Source organism: Chelon labrosus (assembly GCF_963514085.1).
Source record: "Chelon labrosus genome assembly, chromosome: 18".
NCBI lineage: Eukaryota > Metazoa > Chordata > Actinopteri > Mugiliformes > Mugilidae > Chelon > Chelon labrosus.
Window position 1 is genome coordinate 21,822,466 of NC_140351.1, and position 21,123 is coordinate 21,843,588.

General features: G+C 44.9%; 3 protein-coding genes across 5 annotated transcripts; 1 reads left to right on the forward strand and 2 right to left on the reverse strand.

Annotated features, from left to right (window-relative positions):
- Window positions 1–68: 68 nt before the first annotated feature.
- On the reverse strand, window positions 69–3,707 carry LOC311503672 (uncharacterized protein). Of its 2 annotated transcripts, XM_084566535.1 has the most exons (3): window positions 3,572–3,707; window positions 3,031–3,105; window positions 73–1,386 (listed from the first exon to the last, which is right to left on the reverse strand). In XM_084566535.1, exons 1-3 carry the CDS (start codon window positions 3,595–3,597, stop codon window positions 1,038–1,040), a joined length of 450 nt encoding a protein of 149 aa, XP_084422661.1. In that variant the 5' UTR covers window positions 3,598–3,707; the 3' UTR covers window positions 73–1,037. The 2 variants fall into 2 exon arrangements, with proteins under 2 accessions (XP_084422662.1, XP_084422661.1); XM_084566536.1 differs by lacking the exon at window positions 3,031–3,105 and having other exon boundaries at window positions 69–1,386; window positions 3,572–3,678.
- A 906-nt stretch (window positions 3,708–4,613) lies between these two features.
- On the forward strand, window positions 4,614–14,933 carry lnx2a (ligand of numb-protein X 2a). Of its 2 annotated transcripts, XM_084565775.1 has the most exons (11): window positions 4,614–4,702; window positions 6,964–7,522; window positions 9,883–10,118; window positions 10,206–10,343; window positions 10,541–10,740; window positions 11,048–11,461; window positions 11,564–11,737; window positions 11,922–12,099; window positions 12,200–12,425; window positions 13,028–13,186; window positions 14,114–14,933. In XM_084565775.1, the coding sequence occupies exons 2-11, from the start codon at window positions 7,119–7,121 to the stop codon at window positions 14,247–14,249; spliced, it is 2,265 nt and encodes a 754-aa protein (XP_084421901.1). In that variant the 5' UTR covers window positions 4,614–4,702; window positions 6,964–7,118; the 3' UTR covers window positions 14,250–14,933. The 2 variants fall into 2 exon arrangements, with proteins under 2 accessions (XP_084421901.1, XP_084421900.1); XM_084565774.1 differs by lacking the exons at window positions 4,614–4,702; window positions 6,964–7,522 and adding an exon at window positions 7,886–8,038.
- A 132-nt stretch (window positions 14,934–15,065) lies between these two features.
- Window positions 15,066–17,492, reverse strand: gtf3ab (general transcription factor IIIA, b). Its single transcript, XM_084565777.1, has 9 exons — window positions 17,067–17,492; window positions 16,862–16,956; window positions 16,676–16,772; window positions 16,501–16,589; window positions 16,346–16,419; window positions 16,194–16,274; window positions 15,884–16,116; window positions 15,366–15,419; window positions 15,066–15,260 (listed from the first exon to the last, which is right to left on the reverse strand). The coding sequence occupies exons 1-9, from the start codon at window positions 17,178–17,180 to the stop codon at window positions 15,126–15,128; spliced, it is 972 nt and encodes a 323-aa protein (XP_084421903.1). The 5' UTR covers window positions 17,181–17,492; the 3' UTR covers window positions 15,066–15,125.
- Between the last annotated feature and the right edge of the window lie 3,631 nt (window positions 17,493–21,123).

Sequence of the window (21,123 nt, forward strand, 5' to 3'; positions counted from 1 at the left end):
ATGGTGTTTATATTTGATCATTGTTTCAAAGAGGAAGGAAACAGTTAACCGAAGCTATTCTCCCCTACAGTGGACACACACAACGTGATTTATGAAGCGTGATGCGCGTTAAATGCATTTTAGCCAACTTTCCAGACACTGGATTTTGTGGGTAATGGCCTAAGCGAGGAGTGAGTGGCCAAAGAGACTTGTGTATAAAACGCTGTGGCACAATAAAAAAAAAAAAAAAAAATGTATAAGCTCAAACACAATGAGGCAGGCCAAATGGATAGGAAATATATAAGCAGCATTACAACACTTTCAACGCTTGAGCAAATGTCCATCTGCTGTCCTGAAACCCCAAAAAATAAAAAATAAAACACATGTCCGGGTTTAATCACTGGATTACTATTAATTTACTAACACTATTACTGAAGTTACAGCCTAATTAAATCACATCTAATCCTTAGCTGGAAGCCAAGAGGGCTAAGTCACATGTAGGAGTGTCAGGAAAACATTTTTTTTTTTCTCCTTTGACAAACAAAACCGTTTCTGATAGCCGGTATATACATGTCAAAAAGTTGGACACGCGATAAAATGTGCTTACCCAGTGGCGACAGCAGCATGGCTTATGTAAACATTATGACCAGTGAGTAATTGCAGAAGAATGATAATGACATTATAATTTAAATCAAGCCTCCTTTACTATAAGAAATGCAGTTACACCAAAACATGTAGGAAGGGAAACAAAAATGTTGGTTAAAAAAAACAAAAAAGGTTTCCAGGATGCCTGATATCAGATTAATTCACATTTTACTGAAAAGACAGAAAAATAAAAATGTTCTGTCTTGGCTACTGACTGTGTGCAATTTAATGGGGTGATCTAAACCTACTGTAACCTCAAAAGTCTGTAATGTGTAAGACAGTTCTCCTCCTCTGTTTCTGAAGGGGAATTGTTTAGTTCTTTTTTTTTTTTATCAGTAGGAAGTTAAAGTCTTAGTCCACCTCTGTGCTCCCTGAGGCCTCTGGAATTGCAGTTCTCCACCACTAACAGTATTTTAGTCATGGAGTCTGTGTCTGTCTTTGTCTCTGTTCTGTCCATCAGCGTGTCTCCTGTCTTTGTCGTCTCTGTGCCTGTAACGTCTGTCCCCGTCCCCGTGATCCAGCTTCTTATCTTTGGTCTTGTCCCTGTGGTGATGTTTATGGTCTGTGCGGCCTCCGTTACTCCTGTGTTCTCTGGGAGGTGTTCTGCTGCGGTCTCGGCTTCTGTCCGGGGACTCGCTCCTCAGGCGCCCTCTTGTGGAGGAGTGTCCGGCCTTGGGCTCACTGGTGTGCCGCTGCAGGCCGGTGGAGCGCAGGGTGTTGAGGAGGAAGCGCTTGTTGGTGCTCCGCAGAGGGCATTTCAGCCTGACAGGGGAGTGAACAGACGCATTTCTTTCAGTGTGACACAGAAGGTTAGACATGTTACCTCTCTAACCATTACAGAGACAGATGGACGGTCTTTACAAGACAGATAAGCTTTAAAAAGTCCTCCTACAAGGTTGTCCCTTCCAGTGATGACACTGCGTATCAGGATTTACTGCCACTTCCTTCCTTCCTTTCTTACTACACGTGAAATTGATTTTAAAAACCAACATGTGGTTGGTATTTTATATACTAAACTAACATTACATCTTCTTCATCAAATAAAGCATTCAGTAATTTTCCTATGCAACAGAAGCAGGGCACCTCTTAGTGTATATGAAAATCAAAGCTACAACAAAGGCAACTGGACTTGAGTGTTGATGTTTCACCCACCGTCATCCAAGCAGCCTCTTCGGTCCTACATGGCTAGAGGAGAGTTTAGGTGTTTGTTTAGAACGTCTGTATGCGGTGTTCACCTGAAACTCACGTAACCAGGGTGTGTTAACAGCCCGACTCATTGTGCAAAAACAGGACACCTCCTCATGTTAACCTGAGCAATACTTCTGATTGCTGAGGTGAGTATGTGGCTGTTAAAAGGCCAATGTGAGTTTCAGATGGGTTCCACTTACAGATGTTCCTGATAAAACCGAAACCAGTTATTTACTTGGGTGAAATGTCTTCATGAAAACTCAACAAGTTTGTTTTTTTTGGATATTCCTTGACTAAGTCTCTTTCTCATCTCTTGTCTCGAGCCTCATATTTTTGACTTGCACAGTAGGAGCTGGATTGAGGGACAACAGTGTGAATATTTCAATAAATACAGCATGTCTGCATGATTTATGTGACTGAACTAATTTGCTCTGATGTATTATATCAGTATTTGTTCCGTCTCTCTTGTAAAACAGACGGTCATGGTGACCTAAATAGCAATGTAACACATTTGACTAAGCTACTTTAAATGGTAATTTCACCAATACAAAATAAGCAATCATATTAATGCATTTGGAAAGGTGCACTGACCAACTTCCCAACATTTATCCGACTCATTATGAAGGCGTTTTTAGCAAATTGCTTATTATGCTCATTTCATTTACTGAGAACTAGCGCGCTAAGAAAATGCATAACACTGCATTACAACACATTTATTGGCCCTGGATAAGGGCCCCAACACAATTATATAACACCGTCCTAAAACATTAACACAGTGCAGAGGACAATAAATTACTTAGCAATGGTGGCATGAAAATGTCTAGCTATTTAACTGCACAAATAAATATATATGAGCAGCAAAGTATGATTTTTCTGGAAGACAAAGTATCCCACAATGTGGAGCTATGTTTTAATCCACAAAGGTTTTCAATTGCTCCTATACTCTTTGTCTCTGTTGCTGAGACTTAATGCGCCTGTGCACCAGTTTCATTAAGGCCAAGCACAATAAATAAATTCATGCGGGAAGTGCAGCTTCTATTTTTTGCCAGAGAGCAGACAAACTAGCTGAGAATATGTCCACACAAGCGGGACAAGCTGTGCGGGGGCGAAATCTAAACACGCCCCACAAACTCAAGTAACAGCAATGCTGGACAAGACATGCACAAGTGACAGATGCGTGCAGGCCGATACAGATGGCGTGTCAGGCTCAGTGCTCACCATCCTGCAGGGCCCATGGTCTCTGCTCTGACCCGAGCTCTGTCGGTCTCCTTGAGGAGCTCCTCTATTGCACGCCTCCAAGGATAAATAAAGAAAAACACACACACACAAAAAAACTTTAGTCATTTGAAGGGGAGAAGCAGAGGACAAAGATGGCGCAAAAACCTCAAGGGGGAGCCATAGGGGGGGAAAATTTAATTAAGTGAGAGAGAGAAGAGAGCAATGCGGAAAGAAGAAGAGGATCATTAGGGGAGAATGAGGGGCACTGGCAGTGTCCTGGTTTGACCCGAGCTGCTGAATCAGCAGAGTCCCATCAGAGGAGACCCACAGATTTAGCCAGCCTTTAACCACGGCAAGGGTATCTGTTATGAAAGCAGTGTTTCCTTACAATCACTACAAACTCGTTAAAAAACAGAAATGCAACAGCTGCGAACTAGAAACGCCGACTGATGGAGCGGGTTTGGAGGGTATCTAGCTAGAAGCGTGTGCAAACCGAGGCAATAAACGTAAGCTGAAGATAAATAACAAGATCGTTACATACTTTTCCAGTTCGTTATCTTCTGCCATCTCTACCTGGGCACCTTCCCGATGCTGCAAGCAAGATTAATTCAACTAAAATCGATGGATAGACGTCTATTTACGCAGCATCTCTTGTTTACCTCGCCGATGGGGTCCTTTAACCGAGGACCCCATGTTTTTGGCTGCCCGCTGAGTTGCCTGATCGTTTATTTAGCCCATCTAGTCTTTTTTTTTTTTTTTTAATTTAATGACTTTTCTTATCTTGGTTGTCTTTCAAAATAAATTGCCGGCTCAAAAATAGCCTGAAGTCATTTTAATACAGTTTAAAACCATGGGATCTTGTGTTTTTAAACCAAATACTAGCTGCGAAACAAGCATTAATAGTTTAAAGTGAAAGCGTTACTATCACAATTCTCCGAACACTGGTAAGTGCAGCACTTCTGCTTAGGGAAACAAAATAGATGTGCCCAACATGGACTATTAATATAAATACTACTAACAATAATATAAAATATGTAGATTTTTATTGTAGTTTAACTATTACATTACTAGTCGAAAAGTTTTGTCTGTGAGGTTGATTTTGGGTGTTGTATGTCAAAAAATTACTACAAAAAACATGACTATTACTGACTTAGCGAAGCATTTTTTTTTCTAAAACTTACGATGAATAAAATCTAAACTGTATCATTAATTTCTAACTTTAAATACATGTATGGGCGACCTTGACTGACAAGTTAATTTCACTTCTGTAAAACTAACAAAACATTGAACAAATATAAATAGTTAGGACAAATATAAATTCGTTTTTAAAATATAGTTAATAACTGTATTGCTGGAACTGTAGAGCATCTACAATTTGTTTTAACATTTTCTAATTGTATATGATAGTCATTAAGAAAAAGTGAATGGCGGGTCAGCAGGCGGTTTAGTAGCCACCCCTAACTCCGTCCTGGATTGACAGCAACAAACCCCGCCCACTCCCGTTGACGGGCAGCAGTGGGCGGGGCAACTGCCGCCAAAGGCACGGGGGCGTTTTCGTGCGGGTTTGCGGAACGGTCCTTTGCGGTGAATGCGTGATTGAGGTCCCGCAGCTTATAAGCGTCCCCCTTTTTGGGGCCGGAGTGCAAGGTGCGGAGGAGCCGCTGGAAAAAAGGTAACACCACATCTGCATAGATACTCTGCCTGAATGGTGTCAGTGTGTGGCTGGCTGTGCATTGATACTGCCGCTGTCGCTTCATCCGTCCGAGCCTTTCCGCCTGTGCAGGGTGGGATGGAGTCAGACAGATGGGGGGCAATGCTTTCAAAAGACGCTCTTGTCCAAATACATGTTTAAACGTCGCATATAGATCATGACACTGCAGTTGGTGCGTTGCCAAGATAAATTAGGGCAGTGACAATGAAAAAAATGCATTGCAAATCACAATTAAACCAGTGTTTTTGTTGTGATCACTGCATGCCTGCTATTGTGAGAAAAAAAAAAAAAAAAAAGCCTTTTGCAACGGACCTTGAAAGAACAGCAGCAGGCCGGGTCTTGCAAGTGGCTAGCATGCTTTCTGGAAACAGTTTTAAGATAACGGACGGCGAGATGGGGTTTTATAAGAATGTAGGCTAAGCCGACAGGACCTGAGGTTTTAAATCTGTGGCCTGAAACATCATTTCATCTTCTCTGAAAATGTAATTCCTGCATGTTGCAGCAGTTCATCACATGTCGTGTGCTGCAAAGATTAGATTGTCATTTTTTTGAAAAAGGAAAAACTGGACAATGAGCAGGGACAGGTGCAGGGCCAAGAGACTGTTATTTATTAATACAGAAAGCAGTGCAATGACAATAACAGCATGGCCTTGGACTCTCTCACACAGACAGTCACACACATACACACACCACACTGGGATTAAACAAGAGATATTTCACAGGCATTTGCCAGTCTTCATATTACTTGTGTAGAGGAATCTGTTGCAGCTCAGTTTAAAATAGATTTAAGTGCTTTTCATGGCCAGGACTCTAAACCGCTGCCAATGTGAAAAGCTGAAGACTTTACTTATTGATAAAGACTATTCACGGGGTCTGGTGCCTAAGACGCTCTTGTGCTTGATGTGTGTGTGTGTGTGTGTGTGTGTTTTTCTTGTGCAGACTTATGCTTGCATGTCCACGAGTGTGTGAGTGTGTGATGTGGTGATGTCACAGCTTTGTTATAGAAACAGAGGAGCCTTGTGTCCTCATGATTAATTCATGTCCAGCTGCGGGATAGAGACAGAAGCAGCCAGTCACACACAGACAGGAGCACGTACTTAAAGGAGGCTGAAATAAGTAACTACCGGTCCGGTAGCCAAGGAGACAGGAGAGACAGGTTGTCACAGAAATTGGTAGCCAAGGAGACGAGACCCAGAAAAAAAAAAAAAAAAAAAGACAGCGACTCTCGTCATCGTCTGCGCGCCGTCTGACAAGCTTTCAGCCTGTAGCAGGGAGGAGCAGAGCATCCTGCTGAGAGAAGTGCATCTGTTGTGTGGCTCCTCTGCATCCTTCTCTGGCTACACTCTGAATGTCAAGCCCCACTGAACAGCACAGGATCCAGGTCGTCATGGAGACAGGAGCGGACCCTCGCTGGAACAGAGGCAGGTAGTCACTGTGGCTTGGCTGGCCCGCTGAGCTGAGCGTGGAGGCACGCCCTCTGCTGTCTGTCTGCCGATAGCATCAGGCTCACGGAGGCTCGGCTAATAGAGCGGCTGAATGGCTTTGGATGTGAACCACAGTGGAAACGATCCGCGCATTAGCTCTGGGGACACACTCTGCTCAGCGGAGTGCTATATTTCAAGACTTCGCTTTAGGCATGTTCTCTTTCTGTTGTAGAGGAGACTGAGTGCATCTACTGCACATGGCCTGGAAAAAAAATAGCGTTGAAAGAGGCCTTGCCATTTTCTTTGGCTCTTTTGCTGTAATCCTTTTCACAGCCTCACTTCTCTGTGCTCCCTCCCATCATCTCTCCTGCGTCCTTTCTTGAGCCTGTTTTTACACCCCATTCACCCGTCCTCCTGTCTCTGCTCCTTTTAACCTCTTGTCAAAAGTACTTTCCCTTTCTGTTGCTTTCCCAAGCCCACTTCCCCTGATCTGTGTCCTCTCTCTGCCTCAATCCCAGATAATTCCCTCTCTGTGGAATTGGAAGATTGGAGCAGGCGAGAGCAAAAGAGAGATTATACTGCCAGATTAGTGGACAGGAGCAGCAATACATAATCTCACAGCACACTCGTTGACACAAACATGCACACGCGCACACACAGCGCCACTCTCGATGTCATGCAAACACGTGGGCACATGTGCACGAAGCATTTGCCACATGAATAAATGCACATAATCAGACGCCGGTTGTTTTTCTGAAACAGCTGTTTGACCCTCTTGCTTTGCCCTCTGACCTGCAGGGTGATGTGCCAACAGCCACTGGGGGGCATCTGTCCTCTCCGCAACCTGTTCACCATCTGAAGCTTATGGGATAGGAGTGTGTGTGCCCCTTCCCAACCCTGCAGCCCCGCTGGAGTCAGTTGTGCCAAAGCTGAGCTGCGTCGAAGGAGACAAGATGGGCAGCCCAGGCTGCGAGGTGGGTCTAGCCGGGCCGGTGGAGCCAGCGCTGGAGGCTTTGTGTCCCGAGTGCGGCCAGATCCACCGCAGCCGGGAAAACCACCTTTACAATTATCGACTGGAAGTGGACGACGACCTGGTGTGCCACATCTGCCTGCAGCCGCTGGTGCAGCCGCTGGACACGCCGTGCGGACACACCTTCTGCGCCCGCTGCCTGCGTAGCTTCCTCCAGGAGAGGGACTTCTGCCCACTGGACAGGACGCGGCTGCAGCTGCAGGCATGCCGCAGGTCCAGCATCCTGGTGCACAAGCTGCTGGACAAACTATCTGTGTCCTGCCCTTTGACCCCGGTCTGCTCCCTCAGCATGCCACGATGTGACTTGGAGGCCCACCTCAAACACAGGTAATAAACCTCATATATATATATATTTATATATATATACTGCTGACATGAGCAATAGAGGAATGCAACACTCTCCAGTCAAACACTATCCATCTTCCTTGCAGCTGTGTTTGAGACAATTAGACACCAGGCAATTAGTTAGATGTTCCTTAAGAACCATAAATAGCATTCTGCCTCTTGTTTAGCTCATTTCTCACCAGCACAGATACCTGCATGGGTATCATAAATCATCCTCCAGATCAGAAAGACTTACCCACCATTCTTAACCTCAAAGACTCCCCTCCCTCCTCGTCCCGCTTGGCTTTTGGCCCATTTGGACCAGGTGCTGTGAGACCCTTAGGGGATTATTGGGCTGTAGGTCATGTGACGGAGGATTAGTGGTTCCCTACCACAGTCATGAGTTGACTGACCAAGAGTTTCATGTTCTCACTCTGAAACCATGCTGAGCAACTTCAACACCAGAGATCTTTTCAACCACTTCTTCTGCGAGACAGCCAAGGGCAATCCTGGTCTGTGGTGAGTCGAATGCGGCGGGGTGCGAAGTCAGTGTGACTTTGGGTGACACTGGTTCCCTCTTTTTACTTCTCTCTTTTTGCTTTCTTTCTCTCCCCCTTTCCTTTCTGTGTTCTCTTCTCGTCTTGCTCAGAAATGCAAGATGGTGTGTTTATGTTGTTTTTTATGGCTTGGACATAGAGCTCAGGCTGTTGTTGGTGGATGGAGGTTGTGTAAATTCTGCGCATCAGACTAAATGTAGCTGTGCTCTGTGAATTTAAACAGCCGTTGTCTCTGCCTGGTGGAAGTATTGATCTGGGGCCAGAGTTCTTTACAGCTGAATTTCTTAAGATGGTCTCTGCTGCTAAGGAAGTATCCATCGGTGTATTGATGCTGGCTTATTGACTTGTTATCCACTGACAACCTAACGCCTCAAGATGAGGAGATTTTCCTTAACAAGCTCACACTAAGAAGCTATCACTAACAGCCTTTTGAAAGCTTATCGGAGTCAGTGGATTTTTACAGGAGACATTGACTGTTGATTTTAATTATGTAACTTCACCTGCGAAATGTAGCCACACGTGACATTCATGAGACCAAGGGAACATCTAGACCAAGTGAGGCTGTAGCAGAAAAGCTCCTTAATGTATTAAAGTGAGCAAGTTCCCCTTTTTGTTTATCATAAGACAAATATATAGTATGAAAATAGTTCAAAAAGCAGCACAGAGTGTCAGACGTATCCTCGTTTTCTGTCCAGTTGCATCTCGGCGAAGGCTGTGCACATCACGTTACGTTGAGAAGGCGAGAAAAGATGGCATAAGACAGATCAGACGAGGTCACTGCTGGGACTAACGGGACATTCTTTAGTAAAGATTAAACCTCGGGCCCCACGTGGGCCCGCAGCTCCCCGGCCCTGCAGACTTAGAGGTCTAAGATAGCAACAGGAGCCAAGAGTCTGCTGCCGCCGAGTGACATTGTCAGTCAACATTGTTTACCTCGAAGCTTAGGGATCGGACCCTGGACATTAGATTAAAAGATGAGAGCGCCAGGACACGGTGCTCCGCAGTGGTCAAGGTGGGCTGGTTTATTTGAATGCTTGAGGGCGAGGACGCGTGACAGCCTCATGTGTTCAGTATTTCTAAACTAGTTCTTCTGGACAGTGATGGTTGAGTGTTTCTGAGGAAGGATGGAAGCATTTAAATAATTCAGTCGGCTCACGTCTGCCACCTACAGTAATACTTCAGAGTCAGTTAAGACTACATTGATCCCCTGGGTCTGTGTTTATTTTTTAGAGTTTCTATTTGTGAGGGCATATAGATTATTCAAAGTGTTCATTCAATAAAAAATTCATAATTGCCTTCTGGTTTACAGTCCCCACGGTCTGAAACGCTGGTCAGGTGAAAAAAGGGAACTGAAGAATCACCATGCCATCTGGGAATGTATGATCATGATCATATGATGTGAACTTCCCTTAGCAGATACACGGCATAGAAATGCCATTCTTCTGAGTGGCTTTAAGGACATCACGTTGTCTAACAGCCTGGCTCGTCATGAGGAGTACCACTGTGACAACACTTCATAAACCTCTTATGATGCTTGACTCATGCAAGGTGCTAAAGGTCATGATATCTCGGCTTCTGCTGGAAGTGCAATACTAAAACGCTGGTGTAATCAATAAAAGGTTAATGAATTAATTGCATAGTAAGTATAATTAATAACCAAAATAAATCTGACAATATAAAGAGTTTTATTCTCTGGTGAGCGCTCTAACTATGCTGGGAGCATCACATCAAATCAACTAAGGCCGAACCTGATTTTCTTTACACGTCAGATGGACTAACAAACTGACACCTGTTGCTTGGTGAAAGGTGTCCTGGGACGCGGTGTCAGCAGACGAGCACGGACGGCCCGCGATGCGAGAGCGGGGACGAGCGAGCGATGGTGACCAGCCCCTCCAGGTCGCCCCACTCCCCACAGACAGACCTGAGGGACCGCACGCCCTCGCCGCCCTCCGCGCCTAACAACGCCTGCGGAAACGGGCCTATGTGGACGGACGACGCCGGCCTCGACAACCCTGCCTTTGAGGAGAGCACTGAAGAAGACAGTGAGTGGGAAGAGGTTGTCAGTAAAGTCAGCAAAGTATAGAGTGAATAGAAAAACCCTTCATATCTTCATGTTCCTCTGTCTTTAGGTGTTGTAGGGCTGGAGTGTGTGGTCCCCCGGGTGAAGCGGCCCCTCAGTAATCCCTGCATCCATCTCCTCCGCTCTGTTAGCTCCACCTCCTCTGGCTGGGACTGCCCTGAATCTCCGCCTCTGTCTGCTGAGGAAGGTATGACATCACTCCTTCATCTGAGTATCTCTCTCAAAGGGCAGGATACCAGAGATCTGAGATAATGAAATACTGCAGCGGTAATCTTAGACAAAAAAGGGGTAATCACATCCGGGCAACATTATACCAAAGGTTAGGAAGACGAGGAAATTACGTTTTGAAATGCAGCCGTGTAATGTGATTGGTGTGTCCATTAGGCTGCGTGAAGTTACCCTCCCTTCCTGAAGGAGAGATAACTGCCATAGAGGTGCACCGGGCGAACCCATACGTCGAGCTGGGAATCAGCATCGTTGGTGGAAATGAGACGCCTCTCATCAACGTCGTGATTCAGGAAGTGTACCGAGACGGGGTCATTGCACGGGACGGGAGGCTGCTGGCTGGCGATCAGATACTACAGGTGGGAGATCTTACTGAGCGTACTTTCAGGGATCATCGCCTCAACTCACCTGAATTCTTCCTACTTATGTCTGACAGGGAGTGGTCATAGTGCCAAATCTACAAAAATCTACCTGAATCTGTAGCTCACCTCAAATCTGTTGAGTGTTTTAGCATTGTCTGGCTCATTGTTTTGGTTTAAAGCCTCCAGAAAAGTCCTGATATAAGCCAGCGACCAGACAGTGAAGTGGGGCATTTAGCCTCTATATATAGTCGACTGTTTGCTAATTTGCTCAATCAGATTTCCCTTAATTCCTCTCTCCCCCAAGGTGAACAATGTGGACATCAGTAACGTGCCACACAGCTTTGCTCGCTCTACCCTGGCCCGCCCCTGCACCACCCTGCAGCTGACTGTGCTCCGGGAGCGTCGCTGTGCCTCCCGGGCGCCTCCCTCCTCTTCCTCCTCCACCCCAGCCGTGCCCCACGCCCCCTGCTCCACCCCCGAGGGCACCCCGTCCAGCCCCGCCACGCTGAGAATCACCCTACACAAGCGAGACTCGACGGAGCAGCTCGGCATCAAGCTGGTGCGGCGGACGGATGAGTCAGGAGTGTTTGTGTTGGATCTCCTGGAGGGAGGCCTGGCAGCGAAGGACGGCAGGCTGCGGAGCAACGACCGCGTGCTGGCAGTCAACGACCAGGACCTGCGCCACGGCACCCCCGAGCAGGCTGCTCAGATCATACAGGTGCAGATACATTTGGTCACTCAGGCTGGATTTCTTTTGGTATTACACCCAGAGACATAGCTCACATTTGTTTCTAAAGCACCAACTCTGATGCCTTTCTAGGCCAGTGGAGAGCGAGTCCACCTGCTGATCGGCCGAACTAGCAAACCCACTCCACCCCCACCGCCAAAATCAAGCTCCACAAGAGACCTCTACTGCCTTGATCACTTCCTGCCTAACCACAGCTCTACCCCGAGTCCTGTGCCCTTACACCTGTCCCGCACCAGCACCCACAGAGTGAGGAGATGATTTACATATGAGTGTGTTGGTGTGTCTGCATCACCAAGTGGTGCAGTTTTAGTTTCATCTTTTCGAGGACTGAATATGAGTAGTGATAAAGTGTAATCGGAGCTGTCATTTAGAGAACTGAAAACACTGCAAAAATGTGATGTGTGTGTTGCCTCCTCGTGATTTCCCCCAGGACTTGTCCCAGTGTGTGACCTGTAAGGAAAAACACATCACTGTGAAGAAGGAACCCCACGAGTCCCTGGGCATGACTGTTGCAGGAGGACGGGGCAGTAAGAGCGGGGAGCTGCCGATCTTTGTGACAAGTGTCCAACCACACGGCTGCTTGTCGAGGGACGGGCGAATCAAAAGAGGTGAGCGCTCGCACCACGAAATGAAGATGTCAGGGCCAACTGAGCCGGACCACAGACCTCACATCACAAAGCCACTGCCTCTTCTTGCTCCCCCTCTCAGGTGATGTGCTGCTGAGCATCAACGGGCAGGACTTGACCTACCTGAGCCACAGCGAGGCCGTGGGGACCCTGAAGGCCAGCGCTGCCTCGCCGTCGGTGCAGCTGAGGGTGCTGGAGGTCAGCATGTTGGAAGAGCACGACCACGACGAGCTGCTGCCTCACGCTCACGACAGCGACTTTGATGCCAACTGGTCCCCCTCGTGGGTTATGTGGCTGGGCCTGCCCAGGTGAGCGCGCAGTGGTGAGGAAGAATCGCACAAGCAAAATACCAACACAAAAAATGTGTCAAGTGTTGGTCATGCTGCGTTCCATATGAATGGCCTCCTCTTATGGTAGTCACAACCTCTGCCTGTAAGGTTCATGAGTTGTGACGTGTCAGCAAACAGAAATATCTAGTAGTTTAGTCGTATAGGGTTTTCTGACAATGAGTATGTGAGTAAAATGTTGATATATCCAACAACAGCCTTCTAGATCAGTTGCAGCGGTGTTCTGATGACGCGTGGCGGCTGATGTTATCACTTGCGCGCCAAGCATTTTGTTTGCACAACTTCCCATTTTGCAACCACAAGCTCACAAGTTAAATCTGAAGGCAGCATCAGTGTCTGAATCTGAATCTGTTATGTAAGGTTGCTGTGGCAACCGTGAGTGCATGCATTATGTTTATCATGAGTGAAAGGAGCTCTTCGATTGCTTCAAACTATTCCTTTCAAATTGCGGGCTCTGGGATGATTGGTTTGGTTGAACGTCCCCTAGATGTCATTTGGTAGTTGCAGCTGAGCTCAGTTCACCTGTCTTCCTTGACCTTCTTCACTCCGCTCTCTCCTCGCAGCTACCTGCACAGCAGCCATGAGATTGTTCTGCGGAGGAGCCATCCCGGCAGCTGGGGCTTTAGCATCGTTGGGGGATACGAGGAGAGCCATGGCAACCAAGCGTTCTTCATCAAGACCATCGTCCTCGGCACACCTGCGTACTATGACGGCCGCCTCAAGTGAGTGATCAGCTGTTTTCCGCATGACTATCTCCACATGTCTATCTCTAACCTCTGGTTAGAGATAGACAGAGAACATTACAAGAAAAGTTTCACTTCACATTATTGTTGTTCCTGTTTTTATTCATATTGTAATTTAATATTAAGAAGAAATTCCCCAATAATTCCCAAAGATCTTTATAAGAAACAACTGCACAATGATCATTTCAGTTCAAGATAGGAGAGCTATCTGCTTGAGCATATTGAGACTTCAGTAAAAAGAAAAAAAAAAACAGAATGAAACATCTTGGAGTAGCTCAGCAGCTCTTAAAGCTTAGTAGGCAAATATTCTCGAGTGTACTGTCTTCTTTTTTGTACCAAGCTTTATCAGTGTGGCCTTTTTGCTGCACCTTCGCTAACTTATCTCTAGTCAAAATAAAACCAACTAATAAAAGAAATCTGTACAATCTGACCTTGTCTGTGTACACGGATTATATAAATACAGATCAAAAGGATTAACAGTATAGTTGATATAAAAAAAAATAAAAAATGGTGAACTCTGTCCTGTAGTCCAAAAGTAGAGGTAACGTTTAGTTATTGACTTGACACAGACTTGGGGTTTTTCTCAGTCAAATCTTGGTGTCTCTGTAGTAAAGAAAACAAATATTTTGAGGCCATTCTTTAAAAATTTAAGGATGTGTCTTGTTATATTCTGTACATTTCCTCTAAAAATACATCAGTGATAATGCTGCATGACGTGACGGCATTGTTAAAAATATTAATCCTGTTTGTTAAAACATTGCTGGCATTAGGTTGGAAGTCTACAGCTCATTATTTTAGTCCCAGATTAATATGCAGATGGTCTGAGTCACTTCATATGATGCTCCAGTGGTATTTCAAAGGCACACAACACAAACTGTACTGACTTGTCTCCTGGTGTCGTCCTAGGTGTGGTGACATGATAGTGGCGGTGAACGGCCTGTCGACAGCAGGAATGAGCCACTCGGCGCTGGTGCCCATGCTGAAAGAGCAGCGCAGCCGGGTGGCGCTTACTGTGGTCTCCTGGCCCGGCAGTCTGGTATAGCTGATCAGATCATCAGCGGGCTGCGCACCACGTCCACCCTGAATGTTCTATATTAGGAACGACCTTGGCCAAAGTGAACTGGTACACGCTACTGTCCATCGCTCCATACCGGGCTTAATCCAGGACCAAAAGCATTCAGAGCTGTTGTAGACCCAGCAGGACCGAGCCTGTCCTGACCAGGTGGGACCTGATCCAGATCGTGCCACGTCACTCGACAGACTGCACTCTCAAACACACTGCTGTGTTCATATGGTCATGTTGTCTTCACTCCCACGGGGAGAATGGTACTGCAACTGTTAACAGGCGATCTGTGCTGTATTCACCTCACCAGGCAGTTGTAGAATCCAGGGCTGTATTCAGGTGGATGCATCGTTGCAGGTAGAGATTAACTATTTTAGTCTGTGATTCTTCGTCATCTAGATAAATGACCGCTAAATCACTTTAATCAAGATGTTCTGCAACACCAGCGCTGTGTCCAACTGAATAAGCCCCAGGCCTTATTAGAAACCTGCCACACCCTGGGGGATCAGCCGCCTCCAGGCCTCATCACCATGACAACCAGCTGTCCCTTCAGCTGGAGTTTTATACATGTGTGAATGTGTGTTCTGTTTGTTTAATAAACATTTCCTTCTAAGGATAAAGGACTCTACATTGTGCTTTTGGAAGGCAGTTTACCACATTTGAGCAAGATGCAATTTTTCATTTTTTATATAAAACCATACAGAGTCAGACTTAAAGAGGTGTAGAAGCATTGCCTTATCCTGCTTATTAATGAGGCTTTATTCACTCTTTCATAAACCAAAAAAAAAAAACATAACATAAATGCATTTTCCTTTCTACCAATTATCATATCCAAGCAGATTTCATAATGCAGCCTCAAGATTTCTTATCCTCTAAAGTCGTTTTGCGCAGCTTCGCAGCAAGCTTGTTGGTCTCCGCTTGATTGGCTGCAGCTGCCTGTTTGGCCTGCAGTGCCAGCCGCCAGGGCTGATTCTTTTTAGGGTGCAGTTTCTGGAAGGGGAGCAGAGAAACAGACATAATGTACAAGGACAGAGGAAGGAACTCACAAAAAAAAATAAATAAATAAAAATAAATAATTTTATAGGTCAGCATTACCTTCAGCTTTTTCTTTGCTGGGTCATGCACCACTCCGTGTCGCCACATGCTTTCCTAGGATGATGACACCAGTTACCAACTACATCATCAGCAATTTTATAGATTAAGCCACCCAAAATATCAAAACGTATTAGGCTTCATGATGCCCTAGTTAAGATTTGACATTCAAATATAATTTAAGATTACTAGAATTTATTGTGCACTCCTTAAAATGCTAAAAACACTTTAATTGATGCTTTCTTGTAATCTACAATCTGCACAGTTTGACTGGTAACCAAAAATAGTTCAATGTTCGACTCGTCTCAAGATCTTCAGTCATCCAGGTCATGGTACATCTAAAATAAAGCAAAGTCAACTGGACTTGTTTGAATTTTTCGTTTGAGTGGTGATCTTCAAGTCCAGATGCCTTTGTTTTCACCTCAGTGCGGGCATACACTCTTAAGGGAGCATAGCTGGAAAGTAGCTTGCCACATATGTCAAAGCCAAACGTGTACCGTAAAAGAGAAGTGAAGGCTTACCTTCATTGCAAAGCTCTTTCCACAGCCAGGGTAGGCACAGGTAAACGGCTTCTTCCCATCATGGTCTCCCAGCACATGACTCTCCAAGTTGAAGCGACGATTGAATTTCTTGCCGCAACCTCTTCTGGGGCACAAAAACATCCTCTTCTCCCCAGAGTGGACGCGCAGCTCGTGCTGGCGCAAGAACCAGGCGTTGTTAAACAGCTTCTTGCATTCTCCACACGGCACCTTGACTGAGTACAAAGCGGCCATTAAAACCAGAGCTCAGCTCAACAATGCGCGTGGATGTTACAGCGCCAAACACTTCTACCTTTGTGTTCTTTTCTGTGCTTCAGAAGTTCTGTCCACGTTTTGCCTCGGAAAGGACATGCTTCAGTCTCACATGGGTAACCTGCAGCAAAGAGACAACGGTTTTAGTTGAAGGCACGTTTAAGAAATATGACAGTCTGGTTACTGGCAAACCTTGATGCACTTTCTCGTGATGCTTCAGTTTTCCATGAGTGGGAAATTCTCTTGTACACCCACTGACTGTGCAACTGCAAAAAGAAATAGAAAGTTTAGACTAAAGGTAAAGCTAAAATTAGAGTGATGTGCGTATTAGCTGTAATGCCACTCACTGAAAAGGTAGAATCTGTTGGTGCTCACACATGTGGGCTTTCAGTTGGTTCCTCTTGTTGAAATCCTTTCTGCAGCCCTTTTGATCACACTGTAGGAGGACAAAGAATCACAGTACATCCAAAAAGAAAAGAAAACTTGCTTCATAAAGCGTTAGCACGAGGTAGGTTGTTCTACTTTATATCGCTTCTCCTGGTGCTGGTGGACTCGAGCCATGTGGTTCTTCAAGCTGGCATTGGTGATAAATGCCTCAGAGCATCCTTGAGCCAGACACCTGGAGAGAAGAGCCGGCTGCTTGAGAAACACCAAGAAGATACAATCGCACTTTTCATAGCAGTTTCAAATCAAGGCATAGAGGCTTACTTGTAGGGTTTTTCCCCACTGTGAGCGAGCTCATGTCTGGTGAGTTGATATCGAGTACAGAAGCTCTTGTCACAGTTTTCACACGAGAAGGGTTTCTGGTATCAGGGAAACATTTTGACACAAACCAAACAATATTTACTGGCCATTAACAGTCAGCTAAACATAACTTCATCTGTTATTTCTCTTTTAGTTTTGATCCCCTTACCAATCCTGTGTGCTTGCAAAGGTGAGCCTCTAGCTTCCACGACTTACTAAACATAGCTTTACAGTCAGAAAAAGAGCAAACGTAGCTTTTTTGACTTTTCAACCTCTCCCCCATCTTTACTTAGAGATGTCAGGTGTAGTGTTGTGGTCAAAACTTGTTGTAGGGGGCAGGACACCTGGTGACCTACAACCACCAACTCAGCTGTGCTTAATTTATCCTATTGGAATGTACCAATTAAGGAGGAACAGGGGTGTCCTGCTTAGTTGAAATTTTAAATCACTACAAGAAAACCTATTGACACCAAATGTGTTCAGAGGTGAGCCACTAGCTTCCACGACTTACTGAACGTAGTTTTACAGTCAGAAAAAGAGCAAACTTAGCTTTTTTGACTTTTCAACCTCTCTCCCATCTTTACTTAGAGATGTCAGGTGTAGTATTGTGGTCAAAACTTGTTGTAGGGGGCATGACACTTGGTGACCTACAACCACCAACTCAGCTGTGCTTAATTTATCCAATTGGAATGTACCAATTAGGAAGGAACAGGGGTGTTGAAATTTTAAATCACTACAAGAAACCCTATTGACACCAAATGTGTTCAGACGTCACCTAACTCAGCTGTGCAGGATTGTGCTACAGTTGATCCAGTGTATGAGGTGCTAGAAAATGATTTAGTCCCCCCGGGTTTAACAGTGATTCCACTGATACTCAAACATTATAAACGTCCAGGAGTCTTTCCTCCACATTGATTGATACGGGCTTTAAAAATGTCACCCAGGCTCCTACACAGTGTGAGTCCCTATCTGCCGATCTGCTGCGTGGTGCACAGGAAGGGAGCGAGGCGACTGTCTGTCTCCACTGCTCACACACACACACACAAGATTTACTCCTCTAATCTTAATCTTATCAACCCTACAATAGTGTTCCTCGACAGGTGTGATTTATTGTTGTCAGATATTCAGTGAGATTCTTGATTAGCCTCCCTCAGCCTTTAATGTTGGAGTATGTACATTTGTCTTCCAAAAAATAAATAAATGGAAAACTGAATTAATTACCGCTCAAATCAGTGCTCTTTAAGTGGAACATCCTTATTTGATCTAGTGTGTCTGCTTGCTTTAGGCTGATTTTAGGTAAACATTAGTCATGTCACTTAGTCACTTTATGACTTTCGAATTGTGCTAGCATAGCTTGTATTAGCATAGCGCTTTAGCTAAATTTACCACATAGCCTACTCATATACTTTTGACTTTGAGGCTGCATTTACTTTAAAGCTGTGTCAATAAGTGACATTTACAGGTTAAAAGTAAGCGATAAAACACAGTGTTGCAGTAATACAAGTAAAGAAGTTATAAAACTCATCAGAGTGCAGCAATATGTATCTGTTTGCTAACATTAGCCACATAACATGAGCTAAAAGCCATGCCAGATCAGTTAAATGTGAGTATTTAATAAAGTTTAGATGCATTTTAACTCTATGAGACTAACTCTTGATTTGTAAGAGAAAGAATGTGATATTTATTCTATGCAAAGTACATAGTTTTGCTGTAGGCTAATGTAAATGCTACTACCTTTCAGTCAAAGCGGCTCTTTAAAGGTTATTCATATTTCTCTTCCTATGCATTATATGAACATCTTTGAGTGATTAATGCTAAAACATCACATAACAGACCAAAATTTAAAGGTTTACAAAAAAGTCTGAGTCACTGACAATCCAGTCAGGCTATCTGCTTGTCTAAACATTACAGGTCACCCTCTGCGCCCATGCCATGCTCTCATGTGAAACCTTTGACTGACTTTTGTGAATAAGGCCTATTGAGAGCCTGTTGGGCGTTACCTCGGTGCCCTCCCACGCTTCAGGCAAGCATGCCTGGGTCAGTTGACACTGTTATCAACCTCCTCCTCTTCTCATCCGGCCCCCACCACCACCTCCACCTCCACCTGTGCTGTCAGCGACAGGATCAATACAGCTGGCCCAATATCCACATATAAGGCCATGCCTACACCTGTCTCTGATAACCACACAGACTCCCACCCCACCTATCACACACAGAGATACAGCATGCACTCTGTTTGGCCTGCAGTGGGATTTTCTTGGTGGCTTTGTGAAACCATAGGGCCTTTCCCAAACACACACAGATCATGTGGACACACACCGTCACACCCACACTTGCATCACAGTCACAAATATTATTCTCAAGACCACTGAAGGTGCTTGTTCTTCAAGGACTGGGAGATTATGAGGGATGGTGAGGCCTCGGAGGGAAACAAGGATTGTCAAACATCTTAAGTATCTGTAGTATACTTGAGTATTTTCACATTGTGCAACTTTAACCTTAAATGCCTCCTCTTTTCAACTAGTCAACAAAAGTATACAAAGTGTACATTTATCTTAGAGCGGAGTAAGATCTAAATTAACTAAATGTTAAATTAAACAGATCCATGTTTACGTGCATAAATACTGCTAACTTACCCACCAACACATATAATACTGTATGTAGTACTGTAATACTTTTAAACAGTCCAGTTCGTTTGAGAATTGTTTCCTGAATTATGTGCCTTCACTCAAGTACAGTTTCAAAAGCAGGATGTACACAGATTAGCCACAACATCAATACCACTGACAGGAGAGGTAAATAACATTGACCATCTTGTGACAATACAATGTTCTGTTGGAAAGCTTTTGGACCTGGCATTCATGTGGATGTGACTTAGACATGTACCACCCACCTAGACCAGACCAGGCACCCCCACCCCATAGCAATGACACTCCTTGATGCCAGCAGCCATCCCCAGCAGGATGCAGCCTGACACAGACACACACACAAAAACGGTTTAGGAACAACTCAAAAAACATGAAAAAACAGCACAAGGTGTTGACCTGGCCTCCAAATTCACGAGATCCCAAACTGATCAAGTATCTGTGGGACGATCCACAGAGGCCCCTCTCCTCAACCCATAGGACCCAAAGGCCCCCACTAACAACATTCTGTTACCAGACACCACAGGACACCCTCAGAAGGCCCATGTCCATTCTCTGATGAGTCACAACTGTTTTGGAGTCACAAGGGAGACCTATACAATATTAGGACATAATGTTATGCCTGTTTATTTTTGCATTTTTTATTTTTTTTGTCTTCATTAGAGACACATCATACAAAACGTACGAGTACATACCCAGTTCCATCACTGAACTTAAAATTACATGTTCAGTTTACTGACAAACAATCAGTACTATAAACTGCCCTCCAAAAACAGTAGAATGAAATTTCACTGCACAGTTAATATAATAATATTTTGGACATTTATATGAAAGACTGCTAATTGCATTTAAATAGTGTGAAAAAGATGGTGACTACAAACGTTTAACACAATTAGACAAAAGTTTATGTCGATTAATATACTGAATAAAGTGTCCCACAATTAACGTGCCTTGTACATCCTGTAACCACTCCACAGATCTTATAAGGACACTTTTCAGCAGACGGTGACTAGAAATAAAGTGTGAATTTAGCAATCAGGGCACGCACCAAGAATAGAAAATGTGGGCACTTAAACAAATATATTCCTACTACAAGTGAGAGCCTTTGGATTTAGTGTGATTCGAGTGCGGTGTGAAGGCAGATCATTGTGAAATGTCATATCTGCGTTTCATGCTATGCAACAGTCCCACACAAAACACTTGTCTGTGTCCATGTCCAATTATCTACTGTTTGTGTGTGTGTGGTTAATGTGTAACACCCCGGGTCGATACAGCTGCTCCGAGCTGCTGGCCGAGCTGACAGACTCAATCTGTGTGTGTCAAACATGCGTGATTAAGGAGTTCATAGTGCTCCTCGGCTTTTATCCGCAGGCCTCGTCTCTCTGCCCTCCTCTCTCCCTCTCGCTTGCTTTCTCTCCGCTCCTATTTACCTTTTGTTTCTTCAATCAGTAACTTCCATGAGTCAGTGCCACGCATGACGCTCTGGTGTGTCGGTGAGAACACGCACACACACACAAAGGACCTACTGTAGAAGTTTAGGTGAAAATCCTAGTAAGGAGATTCGTGGAAAATTCTTAACTG

Excerpts from the sequence above, each read along its gene's own strand:
- LOC311503672 (XM_084566535.1), bottom strand. The coding sequence starts at position 3,597 with ATGGCAGAAGATAACGAACTGGAAAA. Across the intron at positions 3,106-3,571 it reads GAAGATAACGAACTGGAAAA|GCGTGCAATAGAGGAGCTCC; the intron begins GTATGTAACGAT and ends TTATCCTTGGAG. Across the intron at positions 1,387-3,030 it reads ACCATGGGCCCTGCAGGATG|GCTGAAATGCCCTCTGCGGA; the intron begins GTGAGCACTGAG and ends CTCCCCTGTCAG.
- lnx2a (XM_084565775.1), top strand. The coding sequence starts at position 7,119 with ATGGGCAGCCCAGGCTGCGAGGTGGGTCTAGCCGGGCCGGTGGAGCCA. Across the intron at positions 10,344-10,540 it reads GCCTCTGTCTGCTGAGGAAG|GCTGCGTGAAGTTACCCTCC; the intron begins GTATGACATCAC and ends TGTGTCCATTAG. Across the intron at positions 12,426-13,027 it reads ATGTGGCTGGGCCTGCCCAG|CTACCTGCACAGCAGCCATG; the intron begins GTGAGCGCGCAG and ends CTCTCCTCGCAG.
- gtf3ab (XM_084565777.1), bottom strand. The coding sequence starts at position 17,180 with ATGGGGGAGAGGTTGAAAAGTCAAAAAAGCTACGTTTGCTCTTTTTCT. Across the intron at positions 16,117-16,193 it reads GCACAGAAAAGAACACAAAG|TCAAGGTGCCGTGTGGAGAA; the intron begins GTAGAAGTGTTT and ends CTTTGTACTCAG. Across the intron at positions 15,261-15,365 it reads CAGCAAAGAAAAAGCTGAAG|AAACTGCACCCTAAAAAGAA; the intron begins GTAATGCTGACC and ends CTCCCCTTCCAG.